We start from the raw sequence: 27,158 nt of genomic DNA on the forward strand, positions 1-27,158 counted from the left end.
GGCTCTGTTTAAGAGCCGAGCGCTACGGGCTTTGGGTAGCCCCCATGCCTTCGGACCCTGCGCCGCCGGAGCCCGGGAGGGGAAGTGCCCGGCTGGGGGCGCAGGGTCTGGAGGCACGGGGGCTGCCCGAAGCCGGTAGCGCTCGGGCAGCCCGGCTCTTAAACAGAGTCGGGGAGGAGCAGAGCTGCCATTTTCCCGGACATGTTCGGCTTTTTGGCAATTCCCCCCAGACGGGTTTTGACTGCCAAAAAGCCGGACGTGTCCGGGAAAAAGAGGACGTATGGTAACCCTACCCAAGGCGGCAACTGTGACTCAAGCTGTGTAAATTTTGCCAGGGTCCTCTCGAGCCCCCAGAGCAGCCCAGGATTACTCTCCTCCCCTGCGCTGTGAGGTCTATGCTGCACCTCTAAGGGCTTATCTTCACAGCAGTGTTTGCTCAAGGTATAATTGGAGTGCTGTCCCTAAACCAGCTCCATCCATACACAATAATCACTAGTTCAAAAACTCAACTGTTGGTGATGCTTGAGGTAGTAATGCAGTGGGAATATAGTTACAGGCTACAAACTCAAGTTACCACAACTCATTAGATGCTGATTCAATCACTCTGCGCTGCTAATCCAATACAATCACTTGTGTGCAGCTCCAGTGTTGCTTCGCAGTGTGGCCACTTGTCTGTGCTGCAATAAAACACCCACGGGTGGCCCATGGCAGCTGACTCAAGCTTGTGGGGCTCGGGCTGGACGGCTATAAAATTGCAATGTAGACGATCTGGCTCGGCTGGAGCCCGAGGGTCCCAGAGCTATTTTTATCAGTGTGGTGCCCTGCTGCCTCCCCACTGCTGAAATCTTCCTCATACACAGGGAAAGGCTTCCTCAGCAGGGAGCTGCCAGAGCCTTTCTCCACTGCCTCCCCCTCGCCAGAGCCTTTCACTGCTGCAAGTAGCTAAAAACCACAGTACGGATACAGCCTGCCTTTCACTGTGATGTGTAGCAACATGTAGCCTACACGCTTTAAGAAGGGCTTCAATACCATTGTATTGTATAGTAGAACTGGGAGTCATCATTTTGCAGGTCCTGCAGTACAGGCTGCTGAGGGAGCTGTGGGTCTGTCATGCTTTTAAAGTGATAGTGCTGTATGTTAGCATGCATAAGAAACTGGCAAAATCTTGTTTTGGGGCATTCTTCTATTTCCTTTGTCCTCCTGGGCTCCCATAATGAAGACATAATTTTAGCATCAGAAGGGTCTTTTATTGATGTTCTGGATGTAGGTATAGCCCATTGGGCTAATATATTCCAAGGGTTGAGCTGAAATCAGATACACGTGGGAGCCATTAAAAAACCCTCAGAGGGTGGCATATAAATCAGAAGAGTTGGCAGATATATGTAAAATATGAACTGTGAAAAACCTTTTTGGATTATAAACAGCCAGAACCAAAATCAAAAGGCAAAAATTAAGTTTGTCCTCCAGCTTCACACTGTCAAATAAAAACAAATCTTGCTATCCCTGTGACTTTTTACTCAAAGTGCATAATGGAGATAGGCAGATATGTAGTGTACTTAAGGCCCATGAGCTCGGAGTAGTTAGTTACTGAGAATTGTAAAAAAGAGAGAGAAAGAGGCATTGCTTGATTTTAAGCAAGCAGATGTATTAAATTTAGTATGTAGAGGATTAACTGGTAGGGCCATACTTTCACAGGAGGGCCCAACAGGTGCTCCTGCAAAAATGCACCCTTTTCCAATGAATCCACATAAAATGGTGAGTCATCTTTTAGTTGCCACATTGGTTGTGCTTTCTTTTGAAAGTCTGGCACTTCAATATGTCCAATCAAGGTTGGACTATTTGCAGAGCAAGGTGCTATTTATTCACTGTGAATGAGAGTGGCAGTCTTGGCTCTTTATGAGATAAGCGTAAAGTCTACTCTGTGTGCCCAGTATGTGATTTTAGCAGATTCATCTGAAGGACAAATCAAAAAAAAAAAAAAAGTCAACCACAACACTTATTGGTACTCATCCTCAACGAAGGCAATCAATGAGTCTGCTTGTAAAGTGGAACTTATTATGAGTAAGGGAAGCAGAATCAGACCCAAATTGTACACCTGAGGAGGCTTGCATTGTGCATGTAAGCGTGACTAATTTAACTGAGTGGAAAGTGGACTGAAGGGGTTGAGGTGGGCTGTTGTGCCTTTATGAAATATAGGGGCACAGTGTGTGTATCTAAGGTTCTAGATTATGATGTTATATTGTATAAATTATATATTGGTAGTTTTAGCCTTCATCAGGTTAAAATTATTTGAAATTAAAGACTGAGGGGAAATTTTTTTTCAAAAGTGCCTAAGTCCCATTTTCGAAAGCAACTAAATCCTTTCTTCAAACGTGACTTGGGTACATAGGAGCCTAGCTTTAAATTTAAATTTAAATTCAATGAATAATTGAAGAAGAAAACCAATTTGAATGAAGCAAGGCTGATAATCAGCTACTGATTTCTAGATATCACTAACATTATGAAGTATTTTGGATACAATTCCTTCTCTTTGAAATTGGATGTGTTTTTGAGAGTCCAAATCAAATATAATAAATTCAGGTGGTTATAGTAATTAAATGTTGAGTTCTGGACTTTTTTTTCCCCAGATTATGCAAACCGTAGATTTGCATGGTTAACGGCTGTCTGAAAGGCATAAGACCCTGTGAAATTGTGGGTGAAATGTCAGAAAATGTATATTTGGCTATAAAATTCCTAGATTCAAAAAGGGACTTAGTACTTTATGAAGCATTCTCATCAGAAACTTTGGAACTCAGACTCAGAATGACTAAACCTAGAAGAGTAATGGTTTTATAATATGTCTTTCCCCCCATTCTCCCCTCCCTGCAGAGTTCCAGAAATTGACAGTGTCCAAAAAAGGAACATTGGGGGGTATTTTAAACTCAAATACTAAAATAATCAGTATCATGATCTCATATGAACCAGGTGGCCAAAAACAATCTTTTGTATCCATAAAAATACTACTTTACTGGACAGATTTTTCTCTGGAATCATGCACTCTGGGCCAAACGATTACAAGGGTATGCATGAGCATGGAATCTGTAGTTTATACAAGACTGTGACACCCCACCAGCAAGAAATATATGAGCCTAGACTGTTTATGGGGCTAGGTAAGCTTTTCCTTGCTCTCTACCCAAAATGGGCCTTATTGGGTATTATGAAATAATGAGTAAATTCAAAGCTGGTTATGATCTAGTGGTGGAAACAAAGAGGTTGTGAATTATGATGATGTGCCAGTAACCTTCTGTCCTTCTGTGTTTTTACACGGTTTTTGTCAATGATGTGTAAAAAATAATAATAATAAACTGGCAGATGGTAGACTCATCAATCTTCCACACTGAATGAATGGTTTAAATTAGTCATAGAGTGAAAAACAAAAATAAGAACATTTTATTGCCTTTTCAGGAAGGCAGAGGTCATAATCAGCAGGATAAAAATGACTGCTAGAGTGCATTAAAAGTGTTGTGAAAAGCCTGTTGTTATGGCTTCAGTTCCACCTTGAGTGCAACTAGTGTGAGATCAGCCAGTTAGTCAGCAGCGGCTCTGCTTATATCAGGCAGGAATTCAATGGCAAGGATGATCCTTGAAGCTTGCACTACAAATAAGGCTTTTTGAATTTGCTTTTCCTTTACACATACCACATGCACCAGCTCAGCAGAGTAGCAGTGCTTGGATTGAATGCTCTTTGTCAGCTCCATCTGGCCTGCTGTGTTTATACAAAGCTCAAGGACCAAGTGAGTCCCTTTGGAAATACAGCTGACTGTTTCAGTGCTCTGGTTAAAATGCCCTAAGGCTGCTGAAAAATCCCTACAGTGAGGATGCTTTACCACCAAAAAAAGAAAGATTGTAGGATCCTTGTGTATCTGCCAAAAGCCTGGAGCTCTAGTTATTTGCAGGGGGTAATTGAGGGCATTGCAACTGCCAAAGTGTCTCCCCTTCTGAGACCAGAATGTATCAAAAGCATTTTTACATCAATCTTGTCTGCTAAATTGGCCATGTATGAATGTTAAAATAATCCCAGTTGCAAACTGTCCTGGCTCCTCCATTCAGCCTCACAAAGTCACTGAAATTTAAGTCATCTTTTAAAAAGAAAGAGAGGACTAGGTGCTGGAGGGCCTCATTCTTCCTGAGGAGTTATTGAGAAGTTTTCCTGATGCCCCATTTAGGATTTGTATCTCATCTGTCCATATCTGTCTCTCCTTTTGTCTGATCTCTTTGAATGTTTATAAAGTGTCCATTGCAGTAGCATCTAAGCACTGGACTCGGTATAGAGAGATATGAGAGGTGCCCTGAGGCAGTCAGTTCAGTTCTCAGATCTGCTCTAGATATGATCTAGGCAATGGATGTAAGCATGTAAAACTGATTACAGATAGATCATAAAAACAAATCAAGAAACCATACTGATTTCAGTAAATGAAGGCTCTCTGGTAAATGCATGCAACAGTAATTTCAAGCCATTTTCAGGATATGTGTCAGAAAAACACTGATACTGCTTAGAATTCAAAAGTGAGGAAGTGGGTTCAATTTGTATTTTACATTGTCATCATATAAATTTCAGGACAAAAATTGCATGCCCTTATTATCATCTTGATCATTTTCTTAAATATTATATCCCCTTCAGTCCCCCTGAGGCTGATTATTTAGATTGTAAGCTCTCTGGTGCAGGGACTGTCCTTGTATTGCAGTATATACACAATGTAATGATAACTGGGGGAAGGAGGAGCAAAGAAATTTAATTCTAGATTATCCCTCTTCTGTTCCAAGTGAATGAATAGACTAAATTATTCCACTCCCTGTTTGAAATTAGTACAGCCTTTACACTTCCCATCTGCATATCTCAGGTGAAAACCAGACTGTCTTGTTATTGTGTAGTATAAGAACAAAGAGACGCTTTGTTAAATTGAAAGGTAACATAATATGTTCAAAGCCAGAAGGTAAAAATGCTTCTTCATCTGGAATACACTAGGAAGATGGTCATCAGGACAAATACTGTGGCTGGATTTGAATTGATAAAATATTTTCATTGATCAAAGGTCATTCTTCACCTAATGGGGTCGGGAGGGAATTCCTCACTCCCCATATCCAGATGCAACATTGAGCAATGTGCTAGATGTATCAGTAGGGGAAGGAGCAGGTGCTTCTGAAGCATCAGGCATTGGCCACTGCTGGAACAAGATACTAGATTGGATGGATCAGTAATGTAATCTGTATGGCAGAGCCTGTGTTTCTTTGACTTTTTCTCCAGAATTGATTCTGCCATTACAAAGGGCTACAGAAAAAGCCTAACGTTCTTTCCAATGAGTGAACATAGGTCACCGTCTCGTTGAAAACCTACTACACCACCTTTAACGAGGCTGTGTTCAGCGGGGCTCAGGTCCTGGCTTATTTGAGGTGTTTATGTTGTTTTCTTTTTCATTTTAAAAACACATTTAGTTGCTTAAAGCAAAATCTTATTTCCAAGAGCAACCCTGGAGAACAAGCAGCTGGGAAGTTGCCACAAGCAAACAAGCACATAAAAGTCATGAATTAAAAGGAAAATGTAAATTTTGGAACCAATACTGATGACAGCAGCAAATGAGCATATTGAAATCCTCTTTCATCGATACTATAAACTTGTCAGATGAATGGAAAAGCAGGCTTCATGTTATGCAGCGCATACTTTCAATTAAAACGTTACCAATTGTTCCTTATTGAGTAATTGTCTTAAATACAGGTGGTATTTCTAGAACTGACCTACAAATGCTGAAATAATGTTGTCACGTTACGTGGCAAGTAAACATATGGGGTTGGAGTAGGGAGGATAATAGCTCTTCCAACATCATACATTTTATATAGTTGAGCTACCCACCCTGCTATCACCCTAAAATGGTTTGCCATCTGGGCACCTTCATTCCTACCTACAGAAATGCAAAATGCTGCCATTTAGAAAGGATTTTTATGGTACGTTGTTAAAAAATGTATCTTCGCCTGTACCTGTTGTCTGAGTTATTTTGTTGTTCTAAGTTCTCAGATGTTTAAGGCCACAAGGGGGCCATTAGCTCATCTAGTCTGACCTCATGTATAACATAAGCCAGAGAATTTCACCCAGTGTCCCCTGTATTGAGCCCAATAATTTCCATTTTACTAAAGCATATCTTCCAGAAAGGTATCCAGTCTTGATCTGAAGATACCAGGAGATGGACAATCTACAACTTGCCTTTTTAGTTTGTTCCAAAGGCTAATCACTCTCATTCCATAAAAATAAAAGAAACAATACGGAATTCTAATTACAATTTTAGACCGATTCGGATTGCCTTGTTATGGTTTAGGTTTCCTGGGCAGTGGTTTTGTGTTGCATATAATCAGAGCAGGATTCTGCTCTCACAGCTGCTTGAGTCAGGAATCCCATCACCACAATGTAAACCAGTGTCAAGCCTTCAGTATGATTCTTAATTGTTTCCATGTACACCTGCCTGAAAAAAAAATGGGTTTCCAAACATATGCTGTATAAATTTGCCTTTCTGCCTCTCCTTTCCCTCTATGAAAAAAAGAGGTTTGAAATCATTGCTCTTGTATATCTGATTAAAAATAATGTCTTTTATCTTTCTTTCTAGAAAATTTTAACTATGATTCCTACCGAGGAAGAAAAACAGAAGATCCAGGAGGCCCAGATGGCAAACCCTGACATCCCACTGGGCAGTGCAGAGCAGTTCCTTCTCACTCTCTCCTCGATTAGTGAGCTCTCTGCTAGACTCCAGCTTTGGGCTTTCAAAATGGATTATGAGCTAGTGGAAAAGGTAAACTTCCTCTGACTGGGAGAAGGCAATTTCAAGTCCTTGTTTCAGTTTGTAAAGTCTTTATTATTACATGGCTAGCTACGTTGTGGGTATGGTGAATTAATTATTTTTAGCTTTTGTTTTGGTGAACAACAGGAGATGGGATGGAAGAAAAGGGAACATTTTAGCTCTCTTTTACAAAAAAAATTAAGGGTTATGTCTTCCTTCCTCTAATCAAGCAATAATGATTTAGGAACAAGCAATTTCCTGGGGATGAGGGCCCAATCCTTATGCACTTCTTACCCGGATATTATTCATGCAAAATACTTGTTGAAATTAATGGGAGTTTTGCCTATGTAAAAACTTAGTATATCAGAATCTGGCTGATTTTGACAAGTGGAGAGAACTAATCACTATATTTATTCATTAGCTAATTTATAAGATCCCTGGGATCCCTCAAAGTTGTTATTGCTATTATAAACTCTTGAATGTGCGGGGGGGGGAACCCTAAGATTATCTCTCAGATGTTTTTTAATTTTGCTCATTAACTAGGGTTACCATATTTCAACAATCAAAAAAGAGGACGGGAGGAGCCCCGCCCTATCCCCACCCCTGTCCTGCCCTAGCCCCGCCCCTGCCCCTTCCACTCCCTCCCACTTCCCGCCCCCCTCCGAACCTTCAACCCTCCCCCGGCTCCTTGTCCCCTGACTACCCCTCCTGGGACCCCTGCTCCTAACTGCCCTCCAGAACCCCACCCCCTACCTAAGCCTCCTTGTTCCTTGTCCCCTGATTGCCCCCTCCTGAGACCCCCCACCCCTAACTGCACCCTCCTGAGACCCTGCTCCCTACCTGTACCCTGACTGCCCAAAACCTTATCCACACCCCCACCCCCAGACAGCCCCCCTAGAACTTCCAACCCATCCAACCCTGCTCCCTGTCTCTTGACTGCCCCCTCCAGAACCTCCCAGCCCCTTCTCCGACCCTCTGGCCCCCTTACTGTGCTGCTCAGAACAGCGTGTCGGGCTCCGCGTGGAGCCGGACACACTGCCGCGCTCCCCAGCGGAGCGCACAGCCCGGTCCCCGCCCCCGCAGAGTGCTGCGGAGCGGCGCGCTGGGCAATAGGGGGAGGAGCTCCAGACTGCCGGAGGCCCGATGCGAATGTCCGGCGATCTGCGAGTGCAGGGATGGGGAGGGAGAGAGAGAGAGGAGGGGAGTGATCTCAAGCTGCAGGGGACAGGAGAGGGGAAGCGGAGGAGGGGCTCTGGCTGCCGGAGACCCGTGCGAGTGGCACGATCCGGCCGGCTGCTCTGTCAGCCATGCGCGTTCTGCGTGGGGGGGGAAATCCGGACATTTACAAATTCCCCCCGGACGCTATTTTTAACTCAGAAAAAACGGACATGTCCAGGAGAATCCGGATGAATGGTAACCCTACATTAACAGAATTACTTGTATGCAGGCACAACATTGCTGCACTTGTTGATGTTCACTGTTCATTCAAAGAGCAATAGAAGTATTTTGTGAATTGTTTGTGAAACTGATGCAGGGTAGATTATCGATGGATGAGTGAGGAAGAGTCAACATTGTTTGGGTGATTTCATACATTCGCTTGCTAACTTTCAACAGGTTTTTTATTTAATGCTTTGGAAAATTTTGAAATATTATTTTTAGCAAGTTCCTGACTGGTAAAACAGACAAACAAAATTCATCTGATTTGAATGTTTTTTTGCCCAAATTAATCTCTGATGTAACAACTTACTTTCAGTGAAGTTATACTAAAAATAAGCTTGGTCCATGATCTGAGGCCTAGTTAGTAGTAGCTTAATCAATACAAAATCTCTTTATTTTCCAGTTGGACTTTATGATATCGCATGCTGAAAGGAAATGCAAGAAATAATGTATTAGATTGCAGATTTCCTATCCGATCTTACAAATTCCCTCCTGTTAAGGATTTTCCTCACTAAGTATTTGCAAAAGATGTTCTTCTGCTGATATTAGCACTTCAGTTTCTAGACCCAGATTTCATCAGAGGTCAGAGTTTGGCTCTTCCTTTTGTCATATTCTCTACCTCCTGAATTTTTATCAATTTTTATCATTTTTGAGCCAAAGTGATTCTGCTGTTTTTGATATCTGTATGTGTTTAAAATAAAATAAATAAAAAAATATTTCCATATGGTCAGATTAAAAAAAATTGTGCATGTATACAAAAGTCACCATTAAATGTCAGCATATGCCAATAGTTGCCATACACATAACACAACTACGGTGACCTAGCAGTATAGTCTCTATAGTGTAGACATAATCTTAAACTGGTGCAAGGTGTGTGTGTTTGTGTATGTAGGCAAGGCCTTAGACCTCCTTACTCCCATATTCTGATGAGTAAATGATATCACCTCTGAATTTGTTCGTCCTGCCAATATGCCCAACATAAAATGTACTGTACTCTTTTTTTTTTTTTTGATTTACACAAAATGGTAATATGATAGTGACTGTCAATGCATTTTCTCTTGAAGCTCCCTGCACATGTTTATGATAAAATATCTCTATAATCTGCAAATAACCCATCATGTTTCCTCTAGGCAGAGAAGTTCTCAATTGTTTTGCCACTCGGCCTGAAATACCGAGGCTTAATTTTGGCTCCTCAGATCATAAACAGAGTAATAATTTGGAGAACGAATGCTGGTTACAGATGACTAAGATTAAATTTGCTGATAGAAAGGATTGAGAACTATATGTACCTTATTGTACGTACAAAATAAACAGCCCTTGGCCACACAAAAAGGCATAGAAATAAGCTCATTTATTTCAATTACTGTATCTCTCTCTGCCTTTGAACTATATAGTGTAATCCATTTCCTGAGATAATGGAGCAGAATTTATGTTTGTAAGTCTGTCAGTCTCTATGCCTGCTTACAGATAACTTGCATGTATAGGAAGTACATTAAGAGTTTGCAAGTTAAAAGGTTAAAATCAGAGGCCAATTTTGTAAAGCTTTGACACTGCAGTGTTTTTTGAGTTTTAAACTGACAGACTGCATCTCAGAGGTGGCCATCGTTTGTAGGGACCAGTAGAGGCAGAATAAAGAGGTCAAGTTACCAAATATTCTAGGTTTTCTTTGCTCTTGAAAGATCACAAAAACTAGAATTAAGACATTTCATCAGTGGAGATTTTTATGCCTCTAACTCAAACACAGCAGCCCCCTGCAGTGAAGCGTCTTTCATTTCAGTCACATCACATCCCTGTGATAAGGACGCCAGTTACTTACCTGAAGAAGCATCTTTAGGAAATATTTCATTGATTTCTCTGCTGGGCTTTTTATGTGATTTAGTAACTGCAGCAAGGAAGAGAGCCAGCATCACACAAATGCCAGTGCTGTGCGGGATCACTGTTTAGAACTTTTGCAATAATTAATCTAAAGCATAGAATTAAGACAGAAAGATCTATGAGAGCCTAAAATCATCACTTTTTTTTTTTAAATGACAGGAAGTTGCAGAACCACTGTTAGACCTGAAGGAAGGAATGGACCAGATGGAGCATAATAAAACCTTGGGATTTATCCTTTCTACTTTACTAGCCATTGGGAACTTTCTAAATGGAACCAATGTAAGCTTTTGTCAACCTATCATTTTATTACTGACTATTATCACAGACTTTCCTCATCAGCTTCTCTACCTCATATCATAGTTATCACCCAGTATATGTCCAACACATACATGTAATTTAAAAAACAAAACCTACATTCTATGTTTCATTATTTCTATATTCCCCCTTCAAAATAACCTCAGAGAGATTTGGGACCAGGCACTGTTCGCACACCAATTTTACACCAGCGTAACCCCATTGACTTCAGTGGAGTTGTTCTTAATTCACATTACAAGAATCGCCTATTTGTTCTTTTCATTGCAAACGGAATGATCTAGGCATCTACTGACTCTTCAGAAGTATGTAAAATTGTGTCAGAAAGAATCATGTATTCTTCCTGCTCTGGGATTCTTTTTATTTAAAAAGAGTAATCTCTTCCCCTCACCCCTCACCCTTCCCCCTCACCCCCAACGTATTGTATATCTTAGTAAATGTTTTCTTTGAGGAGATCTGTGTGGACAAAATAAACTTACTTTAAAAAAAAAATTCCTTTCCTACACAGGCCAAAGCTTTTGAGTTAAGCTACCTCGAGAAGGTTCCGGAAGTCAAGGACACTGTGCATAAGCAGTCGCTCCTGCACCATGTCTGCACTATGGTGGTGGAAAAATTCCCAGACAGCACAGATCTTTATTCAGAAATTGGGGCTATCACTAGGTCAGCCAAGGTATGTCTGCAAACAAAAGAAGAAAAGCTACTTGCATTTGCTACAGATGCCAGATCTTTATCAGTCTCCGTGAGAAATTAAAAGATTTTAAATGTAACATTGACGTTTTTTGCTTTTATTCTTTTTTTTTTCTCCCCTCCTCACAATTCTTGTTATGAATGTGGATTTGTCATGTCACTTTTATGGAATTTTAAAGATACCAATACTCTTATCTTTCTGGCTGCATCTCGGTCTACCCCTCAGATTGCAGCCAGGGTACTACATCATCCATAAACCTGAAACAAATTCATTGCCTTTGTTGTGCTTTGATACAACTAGAAAAGAGTTATTCTATAAATCATTGAAGTCATAATTATTTATTACATGGATTTATTATAATATTATTACAGAAATTATGGACATATCTTTGAGTTTGTCCTTAGCTGTTTTCAGGCTAGGATTTGATTTGATTGTTATCACCCGATGATTATTTTCTGGTATTGGGAAAGCCATTTTTTTTAAGGTAAATGCGTTTATTTAATGATGTCTAGCAAAGTTATGAAGTTAAACTCCCAGGCTCGTCTTTTGAAGGTATCATACAGGTTTCCTTTGAGGATGAGGACTGAGAGATCAGATATAGGTGATCGCTTTGTGAAAAATGTTCACCCACATCTGATATGGTGGTTGTCTTTTATCATGTGTGTAAAAAATTGTCTGGTTTTACCCACATAGTTGTTTTGGGGGCATTTAGTGCACTCAATGGCGTACACCATATGTTGTGATAGGCATGTGTAGGACCCATGGATCTTGAAAGGTGTGTTGTGGGAGTTGTTGGTCATTGTAGCAGTGGAGATATGTGTATAGGTTTTGCATCTGTTGTTCTGGCAGGATCTGGTGCTGCTTTGAGTTGGTGTGTTCTGGTCTGTGGGGAGCTTGCTTCTGATGATGAGCTTTGACAGGGTGGGGGATTGTTTGAAGGGCAGAAGAGAGGTATGTCCACACCTGGAATACTGCATGCACTTCTGGTTGCCTATTTCAAAAAATTTATATTAGAATTGGAAAAGGTACAGAGAAGGGCAACACAAATTATTACGGGTATGGGACAGCTTCCATGTGAGGAGAGATTTAAAAAGACTGGACTATTCAGGTTGGAAAAGAGATGAGTAAGGTGGGATATTATAGAGATCTATAAAATCATGAATGATATGAATAAGAAAAATGTTGTTTACCCCTTCACATAACAGAAGAACCAAGGGGTCACCCAATGAAATTGATAGGCAACAGGTTTAAAACAAATAAAAGGAAGTACTTCTTCACACAGTGTACAGTCAACCTGTGGAACTCGTTTCCAGGGGATGTTGTGAAGGCCAAAAGTATAAGTGGATTCAGAAAAAGAATTCTATACAATCATGGAGGATAGGTCCATCAATGGATATTAGCCAACATATTCAGGGATGCAGCCGCATACTCTGGGTGTCCCTAGGCCTTTGACTGCCACATGCTGGGACTGGACAACACAGAATGGATCACTTGATGATTGTCTTGTTCTGTTCATGCCCTCTGAAGCATCTGGCATTGGCTACTGGACACTGGGCTAGATGGACCATTGATCAGACCCAGAATGGCCATTCTTATTTTCTTTATGAGAGGAAAAATTTCTCCCTTTTCTTTTTCTTTTTTTTTTTTTGTGTGGTTTTTTTACTACCAGAGGCTTGGGATTAGGGAAGAGAAAGGAACAACGGTCCCCAAATTTTGTTCTTGTCGTAACATAATATCTCTGTGCTGTACTGACATACTTCTAGGGTAGAACTGCATTAGAAAGCCATATTTCATATGGAAAGAAGGTGCATTTAAGCTTTTTTTCTCACGTATTGCCAGCTTACAGTGTGATTCTACTCTGCAAAAGATATAATAATGGCACTTTCTTTCTCAACAAATTTGCTCTTTCTGTGTGTTTATGTGTGTCCTATCTACTGACTTCAGTGACAAAAATAACTCTTACTTCTCTTTACTCCTGTTAGCTCTGCAGAGCTAACACAAACATCAGCAGGGAGTGGAATTCTATTCCATTTTGTGCAACGTTAATTGCATTCATTACTAAATGCCAAAGAGTCAGGCCTGTGGAAACCATTGAAGGCACTGGAGCTGCACAGGTATAACCAAATGCCTAAATCTTCCAGTCCCCAATGTGGCACATAATTGTGACAAAGACCCAAAATTGGGACACAGAGATAATCTTTATGCAGGAAACATATAGTTGGGTGGGTTTCTTCGGTGTATTCCTTCCTTCCTTTCCTTCAATCTATAACCTCAGCTTCATGCATCTTTAATTCGTTGTTCAACAATAAAAGTGAGGGGAGGCCAAATTGGTGCGAAGTAGAGGGAACTCTGGGTCTAAGAACAGCGACATCCCTCATAGTGAGGGACATTTTGTCTTTGTCTTTATCTCTTTGTCACTGAGAATATAATTTGAAGTCATAGGGGGCTGTACAGTTGTCACTGAGGACAAATTTAGTCTTCAGAGCTTTTATTACTGAAAGTGATATTCATGAGGGGAAAGAATCCAGCTTGATTCCAGGAGTCAAGTTGAATTTTCTGACCTGTAAGTTAGAGATAATCAACATGGGAATCCAGAATGCAATTATTACAGAATTGCTTTTCACGGACATGGGAATAGCTCAGACCAGTGGTCCATCTGGTCTAGTATCTTGTGTCTGGCAGCAGTCAATATCAGTTCCTTCAAAGGAAGATGCAAGAAACTCAGCACTAGGCAATTACAGGATAACTTGCTTCCAGGTTATGTTTTCCTAATAATCCCCAATAAGTGGAGGTTGGTTTATTTCCTCAAACAGGAGATATTATATCCCTTCCAAAACTCTTGCTTTGCTTTTTAAAAAATAATTCCTATTAGAACCTTAGATATATTTGTTGTGCATATAAATGTCCAATCTTCTTTTGCATCCGGCTATGTTCTTGGTCTGAGTGATAACAATGTAACAATGAGTTCCACAGTCTAATTGTGCATCTTGTAGAAAGTATTTCCTTTTATCAGTTTTGAATTTGCCAATTTTCTGTTCCATTCTTGGGACTTATTGACTGACTGAATTAAACAGCCCTAATTTCTTCAATCTTTCCTCTTCATTTTTCCATACTCTAATTATTTTCACATCTGTCTTTGAATCCTCTTTATATACTTTTTTGACATGGGATGAAAGAAACTTAAAACAGTATACCAGGTGAGGACATACCTTTGATTTATATAATGGCATTATAATATATTCCATATTACTTTCCATCCCTTTCGTTAAGCATCCTGACATCTTGTTTGCTTTTTTGAGTACTGCTGCACATTTTACAGTAGTCTTTATTGAGCTGTCCATAATGATGGCCAGGTATTTTCCTGCGTGGACACAGTTAATTTAGAACTCAGCAAGGTGCCTGGGTGGTTCAGATTATTCACTCAGCCGTGCATTACTGTGCATTCATCAACACTGAATTTTATCTGCCACAACGTTGCCTATTTACTTAGCTTGAATAGATCTCTCAAGTTCCTCACAATCTTCTGAAGTCCTGACTAATCAAAGTAAATTTCTGTCATCTGCAGATTTTGCCCTCTCAGTGCTCACCCTCTTTTCCATATATTAATCAATATATTAAACAACAAAAGTTCGAGTAAAGAACCTTGTGACATCATGCTGTTAATCTTGTGCCATGATGAAAATTGACTGTTTATTCTCTGCTTTGTTTTATCCCTTTTGACTAGTTTCTGATCAGTGACGGTACTTGGCCTCAGATCACATGACTTCTTAGTTTTGTGACTAGCTTCCTGTAAGGGACTTTCTCAGAGGCCTTTTGAAATTCTATATTAATTTTGTTTATTTGTTCTCATTTATCCACTGTTTTATTGGCACATTGAAAGCCTTTGAATAGATTAGTGAGACATGGTTTTCTTTTGCAGAAGATGTGCTGCTTAGATTCTATCATATCGTAATCATCTAAATGTTTTAATGTTATGTTTTTAATATCATTTCAAGCAATTTACCAAGTACAGAAGTAAGGCTTGCTGCTCTATAATTCAGGGCTGCCCAGAGGATTCAGGGGGCCTGGGGCAAAGCGGGGGAGCGGACATACTCACCGGGTGGCGCGCTGAGTCTGCGGCGGTGGGTCCTTCAGTCGCTCCGCGTCTTTGGCAGCACTGAAGGTCCTGCCGCCAAAATGCCGCCGAAGACCCAGACCACCGCCAGGTAAGTAAAAAGGCGCCTCTAGCCAGGAAAGGGATTCTCGGCCAGGGCCCCACTTGCCCCGCCCCCTCTGGGTGGCCCTGCTATAATTTCCTGGCTCAACCCTCACACCTTTTTAAAAATATGGTACATTTGCTACCCTCTAGTCCTCCAATATAGTATAGTGGCTGATTTTAATGAGAGATTGCCTAGTTTTGCAAGCAGCTCAATCCCCTCGTTCTTAAGTACCTTCAGAATTTTGGATATGCACCATCTGGGACTAATGATTTGTTCCTTTTTGATGTATCAATTTGTTCCAACACCTTTTCTTCGGACACCTCAGTCTCTGGAAATACCTCATCTTCATTACCAGAAGAGAGCAGGGCCTAGGGTAGGTATTTCCCTAACATCCCCTGTGGTGAAGACTGGTGCAGCGAAATCACTTAGTTTCTCAACAATGTCTTTGTCTTCCTTAATTTCTCCCTTTAATCCTTGGTGATCCAGCAGACCCACAGATTCTCCGACAGGCTTTCTGCCTCTAATATACTTAAAGAATTTCTTGGTATTTATTTTTACACCTTTAGTTACTTTAGTTACTTACTTACTCTGTAGGTCTTCTAGTTTTCTTCTTACATATTGACTGTCATTGTTTATGCTCCTTTTTATTGGTTTCACTAGGATTAGATTTCCATTTTATAAAGGATCTCTTTTTGGCTCAGATAACTTTCTTATGCCTCGCCAGTTAGCTGTACTGGTTTACTTCTTGTCTGCTTTGCACTTTCTGAGAGTTTCTAGATCCAAAGCCATACAAAACTGCACCCAGCATTTCAGTCTGTGGTTTGCTACTCTCAGTGGCCCTGCCCAAAGCAGATGATATTCTAAAAGGTCAGACAAAATCACAGTAAGGAAAATTATGGCCTTAATCCTCCTCGTAATGCCCAAGGTCTTCCTCTTTGGGATATTCCTGCACATATTGTACCAGTGATGGATTACTGAATTAAGGTCTATTTCCCCTTCATCTTTGCCACAAATCAAAGCGTTTGGACATGGAAACCTTCCAACCTGCCCTCGTCAATGGAATGGTCAGAGAGAGTATATGAAATCTGGTTTAAGAAAATGGACATAAATGAAGAATCATTATTTCACTGATGATTACACTCCAGTTCATTTATAAACATCTTTCTAAAACTTGAAGGAAACCCAAGCCACAAAAGCCTGAACAATTTTCATTGTGTAGAAAAACAGAGATGCCCCTTCCCTTGGGATGAACATCAATGTGAGAATTCCCTAAATGTTATTTAAATAAAAAAAAAAACAGCCTGGAGTTGAAAAGACATGAAACAAGGCAATAAAATCCCTTGTGAAGCCCGTGGCTCATCTCCAAAGGACCAAACAAAGTCACAATTATCAGAAATGGTGATGAGAACTCACTTGGGTGAGTGGAAACTCACTACAGAAGTCTAAAACAATACAATTCCATATTATTAGCATACAAAATTGTGTAGAGCAGGACCATTGACATTTTGAATTATGCCAAGCTTTGTATACAAGGCTATAATAATATCACATAAATAACTCAATTAAATACAAACTAATAGTAATATAACTCACCAGACATAAATCCCCCAACCCTTCAGAACCATTCCCTCAGAAAAGACCTATGTAAATAGGCCTTACAAATGAGTCTTTTGTTCTTCCTTTAAAAAAAGCTGTTTGTCTGCTGCTGGTACTGCCCCAGTACTGATATACCTAACACAAAGGCAGGGTTTCAGGCCTCCAGATTTCTGTGTCTCAGTCGATGCTGTTCCTCTCAATGTAACAAGACGATTCTGTGTTTGCATTGGAATCTTTTCTTTGGAGTCAATGGATGTTAGTGAAAAAAATCCTTGTAAAAATTCCCCTATCTAATCAACTCCGTGCATCTGAAGATCTAAAGCCAGCTCCAGAGCTAACTTATAATTGTCCTGTTCTCCCTCTGAATCACTTATTTATAAAATGCCACACTCCCAGTAGGCTATGTTTGATTCTTCCAGCAAGACTCCCAAATTGCTTGCGGATATTAGACAGTGGAAAAGCAGGTGATTTTGAAGAGTAAGCATGAGGAAATGGGAGCAACACACACAAGGAAAGAACTGCTGATTGTACTGACACATATGCAGGGGGGACAGGAAGTCTGCAACTAGCTGCAGAGTGAGCCAAAGGACTCAGCTTGGATTTATGGGGAGAAGGGGGTGTGTGAAACACAAGTGCTTTTCTGGTATGTTATGGCTCTTGTTTAATCTGACTGAAAGCAGAGAAAAATATTACCCATAGCCAAGTTGGTGGTGGTAGGGATGGAAAGGGGAAGATCAAATGGTGCTTCAAACTTGGACTCAGTGATATCTGTTCTTGTCTCTGTGCATAAGGGGGTATTTGTGTGTAATGTCTTTTCCCATTAAAGTATATTTTGCATATGTATTTTAAGACAAAAAATCGATACATTTTCTGCCAAAAATGGTGTCAGCGAAACGGGTTAGTTGGAGCAATGTTGAAGAATTAGCTGCAATATCCCAGGTGGTTTCCACAGCTGGAAGTGTGTGTGTGTGTGTGTGTGTGAGAGAGAGAGAGAGAGAGAGAGAGAGAGAGAGCGCGAGATTAAGGTGTTTTGTCTGGAAAAAATAAGTACCCGGCAGTATCGTTTTGATTCACTAACAGTGCAAGTCAAATGAGTGTCCTTAGTATTAGTCGTGCCATAGCATCCATTCAAGCCACCTGGAGTTAGTTTGCCATCCACTGATAGCGTTCGCTTTCAGTCTCTGATCATGGAGGTGTTTGTGTAGGATTTGTGAAAAAATCGTTCAGTGTATTTATTTTAGAATTTGTAAGGTGCTCAGAAACAATGGTGCTGTGCAGTGGATAAGTAAAGAACGGGAAATAATGGGTTATTTGATCAATAAACTCATGCAATCCATTCATGTATTAACCAGTTACTCGATTCTCTTGTCATATTTTTTATAATTATTTTTGCATGGAGACTGTTTCTGACCTTTTATTAAAAATATGTGGATAGGATAGACACTAACTTTGTGGCCACAAATATGGAGGTGAGCTAAATGCTGCCCTTTGATGCCCTCATATGACTCTTTGGGTATGTCTACACTATGAAATTAGGTTGATTTTATAGAAGTCGATCTTTAGAAATCGATTTTATACAGTCGACAGTGTATTTCCCCACTAAGCGCATTAAGTCGGCAGAGTGCGTCCTCAGTACCATGGGTAGCATCGACTCATGGAGTGGTGCACTGTGGGAAGTTATCCCACAGTTCCCACAGTCTCCACTCCCCATTGGAATTCTGTGTTAAGCTCCCAATGCCTGATGGGGCAAAAACATTGTCGTGGGTGGTTTTGGGTACATGTCGTCAGTCTCCCCTTCCTCCCTCCCTCCATGAAAGCAACTTCAGACAATAATTTCGCACCTTTTTTCCTGGGTTACCTGGGCAGATGCCATTGCATGGCAAGCATGGAGCCGGCTCAGCTCACCGTTGCTGTTGTGAGCATTGTAAACACCTCACTCATTATACTGCAGTATGTGCAGAATCTGGCTAAGAGATGGCAGCACGAGGATGATTGTGAGGAGGACATGGACACAGACATTCCTGAAAGCATGGGATGTGGCAGTTGGGACATCATGGCAGCACTGGGGCTGGTTGATACAGTGGAACACCAATTCTGGACCCGGCAAACAAGCACAGACTGGTGGGACCGCATAGTGTTGCAGGTATGGGATGATTCCCAGTGGCTGCGAAACTTTTGCAGACATAAGGCCGCTTTCCTGGAACTCTGTGAGTTGCTTTCCCCCGCCTTGAAGCGCAGGGATACCAAGATGAGAGCTGCCCTGTCAGTTGAGAAGCGAGTGGTGATAGCCCTGTGGAAGCTTGCAACGCCAGACTGCTACCAGTCAGTCTGGAATCAATTTGGAGTGGGCAAATCTACTGTGGGGACTGCTGTGATTCAAGTAGCCAATGCAATCACTCAGGTTCTGTTATCAAGGGTAGTGACTCTGGGAAATGTGCAGGTCATAGTGGATGGCTTTGCTGCAATGGTGTTCCCTAACTGTGGTGGGGCAATAGACGGAACGCATATCCCTATCTTGGCAGCGGACTACCTTGCCAACCAATACGTAAACCAAAAGGGGTACTTCCCAATGGTGCTGCAAGCACTGGTAGATAACAAGGGACGTTTCACCGACATTAACGTGGGATGGCTGGGAAAGGTGCATGACGCTCACATCTTTAGGAACTCCAGGCTGTTTGAACAGCTGCAAGAAGGGACTTACTTCCCAGACCAGAAAATTACTGTGGGGGATGTTGAAATGCCAATAGTTATCATTGGAGACCCAGCTTGCCCCTTGCTCCCATGGCTCATGAAGCCGTACACAGGCAGCCTGGACAGTAGTGAGGAGCAGTTCAACTATAGGCTGAGCAAGTGCAGAATGGTGATAGAATGTGCCTTTGGACATTTAAAAGCTCGCTGGCGCTGTTTGCTGACTAGGTTAGACCTCAGCACAACCAATATTCCCATTGTTATTGCTGCTTGCTGTGTACTCCATAATGTCTGTGAGAGTAAGGGGGAGACGTTTATGGCGGGGTGGGAGGTTGAGGCAAATCGCCTGGAGGCCGATTTTGAGCAGCCAGACACCAAGGTGATTAGACGAGCACATCTAGGTGCGCTGTGCATCAGAGAGGCTTTGAAAATCAGTTTCATGACTGGCCAGGCTTCGGTGTGACAGTTGTGTGTGTTTCTCCTTGATGCAAACCCACCCCCTTTGATGATTTTAATTCCCTGTAAGCCAACCATCCTCCCCCCTTCGATCACAGCTGGCAAAGAAAATAAAGTCATTATTGTTTTGAAACCATGCATTCTTTCTTTATTAATTAAAAAAAAAGTGAGATAACTGACGAGGTAGCCTGGGTGGGGTAGGGGAGGAGGGAAGGACAAGGCCACATTGCTTACTGTAGCCACACTACAAATCAAAACTGTTTGAATGACAGTAGCTGTACTGGCTGCGAATGCATCCCAAGTCTTCAGGGCAAATCAAACATTAAACACTATTGCTTTTAAACCCTTTACTGTAGTTACAAATGTGCACTCACCAGAGGTGCCTTCTCCGCCTTCAGGGTCAGGGATCCCGCCTTGGGAGGGTAATGGCTCCAGGGTGATTAAAAGGTCCTGGCTGCCGGGGAGAACGGATTCACCACTTGCCTGCTGTGCATTCTCCTCCTCCTCTTCTTCCTCATCCACAAAATCCTCCTCCCTGTTGCTTGAGACTCCCCCCCTTGCAGGTGTCAACGGACAGTGGTGGGGTAGTGGTAGGGTCCCCCTCTAAAATGCCATGCAGCTGATCATAGGAGCGGCATGTATGGGGCTCTGACCTGGAGCGACCGTTTGCCTCCTTTGTCTTTTGGTAGGCTTGCCTGAGCTCCTTAACTTTCACGTGGCACTGCTTTGTGTCCCTGTTGTAGCCTCTGTCCATCATGTCCTGTGCGATTTTGGCATATATATTGGCATTTCTTCTTTTTGATCGGAGTTCTCCCTGCACAGATTCTTCTCCCCATACAGTAATCAGATCCAGTGTCTCCCGTTCGCTCCATGCTGGAGCTCATTTGCGATTTTGGGGGGACTGCATGGTCACCTGTGCTGCTGAGCTCACCACGCTGACCAAGCAGGAAATGGAAATTCAAAATTTCCTGGGGCTTTTCCTGTGTATCTGGCCTAGTGCATTGGAGTTAAAAGTGCTGTCCAGAGCGGTCACATTGGAGCACTCTGGGATAGCTCCCAGAGGCCAATAACATCGAATTGTGTCTGCACTAATCCAAATTCGACCCAACAAGGTCTATTTTGGCGCTACTCCCCTCGTCAGGGAGGAGTACAGAAATTGATGTTAAGAGCCCTTTAGGTAAACGGAACTGGATTGGTTGTGTAGACGCATTCATTATAAATTCGACCTAACCCCATAGTGTAGACCAGGGCTTACTGAAATAAACTGTATATGGGCACATAGAAGCAGAAATTGAACTAGTATGTCAAGGAATTACATTATAGTGGAGTGACAGATATGCACATCATGGTGTTTATTATCACTATTAATAATCATTTATTCATATATTAGCATGGGTAGCAAAATATAGACCTCACCTGTCCACTAAAACTTGGGCTGAGACCAGTAACTCATCTCATGTTGGGCACTGAAGAGCCTTTAGAAAGAAATTACTTTTGTTCACTACCATCCTGGACCAGATTCCAGCCAATGACATACGTGAAAGAATGTGAAAGACCCCCTTTCATTATGTCTGCTAGGTCTAAGCACATTTCTTCTTCACTAATTATTCTGAAACTCAAGGGATGTAATTTGCTAAACCTGGATTATGGGATATAAAATTCTCTGGTGTCTTTCTGTTTAATTTAAGATATTTATGGAGCACTATCTAGCACTAATATGCTAGATCCCTTCAGTGCCACACACATTCTGCTTACGGTTTGTGTCCAACCATATCCTAATCAACACTAGAGTCATAGTGACTGAAGATGCTGTTTATTCAGAAAAAAACTAGGAGGGAGATTTCCAAAGGCACCCAATTTCCACTAATTTTCAATGAGAGATTTTACCTGGCCGCCCTTTGTGCCATTGGAAATCTTCTCATAGGTTGAGTTTCACCAGATTGTGTCCCTGAAAGTGGTGGTATACTTCTGATCTGTCCTTTTATTTTTCTGCTATTTTTAGTTCAGACACTAACCATAATTCAAATCTCTCCTTAGTGTTTGTGGGTGACAAGAGTCTCCCCCTACCATTTTCATAGTCTGTACCCTACTTTTGTTAGCTGCATTTATTTACACAGTCCTGCATCTTGGGTGGTGAAGTTCATTAACAAAGAATCCCAGCCCTGTAACACTCCACCGCTTTAAAAAGAAAAAACTATTACTTTTCAAAGAAACTTCTATTATTAATACTGACCTACTTGCCTTTCTCCCCAGTTTTTATATAAGAATTTTGTTTACCTTACTAATAAACCAACATTTGTAGGCAAAAGCACTTAGCAAATCTACCAGATCGTTTCCTGTACCTGTATTCTTAGCAAATGGAGTGCAATAATAGTATCTTATCTTATTTTTCTGCCTACTCCTAATTAAATACTATGAATCCTGTGAAAAGTTATATGTTAACTTTTAAAATACAAGATTTAAAAGAGTGGGTAGATTTTATGGAATAGCAACTTCACAATGGTGTTTATAAGTGTTTGGGTCATGTATAACAAAACACGAGGTGCCCACTAGTATGCTGCAATGACATATGCTTCTCTAATATTACAAATGTTGTTTAAGAAGCTCTAATCTGAGTCCTCTGTGAAAGCACTCTGGGCTCATTTGTCACTCTTTCAATGCTCAGAACTTCCCTTGGCTCTGAACAAGGGCAGGAAGAAGAGAATGTCATGTTCCACATCAAAACTTATCCCTGTAATAATGTGGAAATGATCTGTCTGACCTAAATTATAAAGAACTCAAACTGGCTGTGGTCTGCAGTAGAAAATACTCTATCTTTGAAGGGAGAAAAGCTGACTTTATATATCTGTGTGTGTATCTAATTATCATTTCAGTTGTGAAATTAGAATGAAATATGTCACATGTGAATGTGTTGGTTCTGTAGTCAATAGCACTAGGTTGGGAGAGGCAAAGATGGGGAGAGATTCAGTTCCTGTTTCGAAAATGTCTGGAGCTGATCTGTTTCACCAGTATAATAACAAAGTTTAAAGAGCTAAGGTGAGTCAGCAAATGATAATTATAATAATACAACAGAAAGCTATAAGGCAGGGTTAGGCAACTATGGCACGTGTGCTGAAGGCGGCACATGAGCTGATTTTCAATGGCACACTGCCCGGGTCCTGGCCACCAGTCCGGGGGGCTCTGCATTTTAATTTAATTTTAAATGAAGTTTCTTATATAGTTTCTTCAATAGTTTAGTTATATATTACAGACTTATAGAAAGAGACCTTCTAAAAACATTAAAATGTATTACTGGCACGCAAAACCTTAAATTAGAGTGAATAAATGAAGACTTGGCACACCACTTCTGAAAGATTGCCGACCCCTACTGTAAGGGATATTGAGCATATAGAACAGAAGTTTTGCAGAACCTTCAAAAAGACTCAGAATACCTTCCAGTGATCTTGGTAATAAATTATTTAATTCTCAATCTGAGTTTTTCAGGCATGTTCAGGAAACTTCAATGCTGCTACTCAATTTGAATTTATTTTGTCAGCTTCCTTCCATTTTATTTTTACCTCAGGCCTGGATTTGGGGTTGTCAGCCCTGCTCAAAATATCCAAGTAACTGCAGGGGAACAAATTCACTACAAGCATAAGCAGGTGCAATATCTTTAACGTCTGAGGAGTTGTGCACATTATGGCAGTGTTTAACTTGACCAAGAAAATGGTTTAATTGGAATAGAAGAATAGAGTTGATTGATATGTGTAGCACACGGTGCAGAAGGGGGTATCTTGAAGCTATAATGATAATTTGAAATTACCATCTTTCTCTTTTCTTTATACAGTGCAGCATAATTATAAAATACTGTTACAGCAGAGCTTCTCTCAGGACTACCTTTTCAGTAGTCTCGTGGAACCACAATTTTATGTGAAATCCACCTAAATGCCATGTTAATCACAGTGCTGTCTTCCAGCTGGAAGCAGGTACTGTTCCTGTTTCCTTTCAACAATAAGAAAATTAATCATCTCTCTCTACCATTGTGTAACTTCATTTTTTTTAACAAAATGTTGGCAATAAGATGACATATAAATGGTGACTAGGAATCTCACCCTGCCCTGCCTCCCTTGGGAACACAGTATGAACTGACTAGCTCACAGGGAAGTAATATGGTATTTTATACATTGTGATATGTGTACTGTACTTGTAAACAATCCTCATTTATAACTCTCTCTGTCTCAATTCCCTTTTTAATCTTGTTAATTCTGACCCCAAATTACAGTATGCGCCTTTATCATCTTACACCTCCTTGGGATGTAATTCAGTTATTTGATAACACCTGACACCAAGCAAATACTAACCGCAAAATGGAGTAAGAATGCGTCAAATATAATAATATTGCTGAGCACATATGTAGTTTTGCATCTCCAAAGCACTGTACAAACCTTTGGTCAGTTGCTCAGTTGAGCTTCATCTTGTATAGTCCATTCCATAAGGGTAAAAAAGATGCAAATTGTTACTTTTCTGATTTAGTAGTTTACAATTATTACGCATATAAATAACTACACAAGGTAAAGAGCACCAGAGAATCTAGTCCATTGTTGTCAGTAAAGATACAAGACAGCTTTCTTATGTCAATGGTTTATTAGAGTTGTCAGTGAAGAGAAGTTAACATCTGAACCTTTTCAATGCCTTTGGATCCCTGTTTTCAATGGAATCTGCTGTTTATAAATAAGGAAAGTTGTGCTCCAGTGAGCTGTACCTCCCGTTAACCTTCCTTGTGCATTACAAGAGTCCACAGAGTGATAGTAAGTTTCTTAAAGATGGCATTAAAAAGTGAAAAAGGAATTGTACATCCCTAACTGAAAAAGTATAATGCAGTTATTTTTGACAAAATATATAATATATAAATATCACTATTTAAAATAGGGTGGGTGAGATTTTTATTGGACCAACTTCTGTTGGTCTGTCTCGTCTCTCTCACCAACAGAAGTTAGTCTGTAAAAAGATATTACCTCATCCACTTTGTGTCTCTAATGTCCTGGGACCGACATGGCTACAACAACACTGAATACACCAGGGGTTCTCAAACTGGGGGTCGGGACCCCTCAGGGGGTCATGAGGTTATTACATGGGTGGTCGTGAGCTGTCAACCTCCACCCCAAACCCTGCTTTGCCTCCAGCATTTATAATGGTGTTAAATATATAAAAAAGTGTTTTAAATTTATAAGGGGAGTCGCACTCAGAGGCTTGTTATGTGAAAGGGGTCACCAGTACAAAAGTTTGAGAACCACTGGCATACACTATTTAAGGAAATTCCATTCTGTATGCATAAAGATTAGTATGCTCAGTATGGGGCAGGTCAGAGTAACATACAAAGTGCTTAGTGGATCTTGGGTTTAGTCACACTGTGCCCTCAGGCTAGTTGCTTGACTCTTTTGTTCCTTATCTGTGATATAGAGCTGGATGTTGCCAATGATTACTGAAGTATCCAAACTTCACTGCCATCCTTCGGAATTTAAACTTTTACTGGAAACCTTGTTTTACAGATGATGAAGGGAATTAGATGGTCCTTTCATCTTCCATGCATTTGGAAAGTAGTAATGAGCAATGGTGTGCAGGAAGAAAGTGGTAGAGAGGCCTATTCTGTTAGCGTGCATACTCTGTGCACCCCATTCACTTTCTGATGTTACTGATAGTTGGCCTAAATGGAGTTGATTGGCACAGCAACTCAGCACATTGGTTAGTGCTCCCTCATTGGAGGAGAAAGGTTTACCCTGTTCAGTGCTACCTTGTGTGAATGTGTGAGTCTAAGGGTATGTCCACATTACGAAATTAGGTCGAATTTATAGAAGCCGGTTTTATAGATATCGGTTTTATACAGTCGATTGTGTGTGTCCCCACATAAAATGCTCTAAGTGCATTAAGTCAGCGGACCGCATCCACAGTACTGAGGCTAGTGTCGACTTCCGGAGCGTTGCACTGTGGGTAGCTATCCCGCAGTTCCCGCAGTCTCCGCCGCCCATTGGAATTCTGTGTTGAGATCCCAATGCCTGATGATGCAAAAACAGTGTCACAGGGGGTTCTGGGTACATGTCGTCAGGGCCCTCCCCCTCCATCAGAGCAACGGCAGACAATCGATTCGCGCCTTTTTACCTGGGTTACCTGTGCAGACAACATACCACAGCAAGCATGGAGCCCGCTCAGCTCAGCTCAGCTCACCGTCACCATATGTCATCTGGGTGCTGGCAGACGTGGTACTGCATTGCTACACAGCAGCAGCTAATTGCCTTTCGGCAGTAGACAGTGCAGTATGACTGGTAGCTGTCATCGGCTATCTGGGTGCTGGCAGACATGGAGCTGCATTGCTACACAGCAGCAACTCCTTGCCTTTTGGCAGTGGATGGTGTATTACAATTGATATCCGTCGTCATCGTACTCCTCAGTGAGTTCAATCAGAGGCACCCGGGAAAGTTCTTCAGCAGATTCCTCTAAGAAATAGTGCACCAAACTTTCCACTCTGGGCATCTGATTCTTGACGATGATGGCTATCAGTCGTAGTACATCATTTTCTGCCAAGCACCCAGAAGATGTCGATGGCTATCAGTCATGCTGCACCGTCTGCTGCCAGCTTAAGATGTAAAAAATAGATGGACCAGATTTGTTCTGTATTCATTTGCTTCCCCCTCCCTCCGTGAAATCAACGGCCTGCTAAACCCAGGGTTTTGAGTTCAATTTTTGTGGGGGCCATTCTGTGTGACAGTTGTTTGTGTTTCTCCCTGATGCACAGCCATCTTTGTTGATTTTAATTCCCTGTACCTGTACGCCATGTCGTCAGTCGTCCTTCCCTCCCTCCGTCAGACACTAGTTTTGCGCCTTTTTTCAGACCAGACGCCATAGCACTGGGAACATGGACCCCGCAGCAATTATGAGCACTATGAACACCACGCGCATTGTCCTGGAGTATATGCAGAGCCAGGACACGCAAAAGCAAAACCAGGACCAGCCGAGGAGGCGATTGCAGCGCGGCGATGAGAGTGATGAGGAAATTCACATGGACATAGACCTCTCACAAAGTACAGGCCCCAGCAATGTGCAAGTCATGATATTACTGGGGCAGGTTCA

At 41.4% G+C, this 27,158-nt stretch overlaps 1 protein-coding gene across 10 annotated transcripts in view; it reads left to right on the forward strand.

The window, feature by feature from the left end:
* FHOD3 (formin homology 2 domain containing 3) overlaps nt 1-27,158 on the forward strand; it is a 644,613-nt gene that overhangs the window by 563,001 nt on the left and 54,454 nt on the right. For all 10 annotated transcript variants that reach the window (XM_034761350.1, XM_034761355.1, XM_034761352.1 and 7 more), the window contains 3 exons: nt 6,633-6,815; nt 10,275-10,394; nt 10,936-11,097. In XM_034761350.1, the coding sequence (XP_034617241.1) occupies nt 6,633-6,815; nt 10,275-10,394; nt 10,936-11,097 (465 nt within the window). The remainder of the gene's footprint in view (nt 1-6,632; nt 6,816-10,274; nt 10,395-10,935; nt 11,098-27,158) is intronic.

Source organism: Trachemys scripta, chromosome 2 (genome assembly GCF_013100865.1).
Source record: "Trachemys scripta elegans isolate TJP31775 chromosome 2, CAS_Tse_1.0, whole genome shotgun sequence".
Classification (NCBI taxonomy): domain Eukaryota; kingdom Metazoa; phylum Chordata; order Testudines; family Emydidae; genus Trachemys; species Trachemys scripta.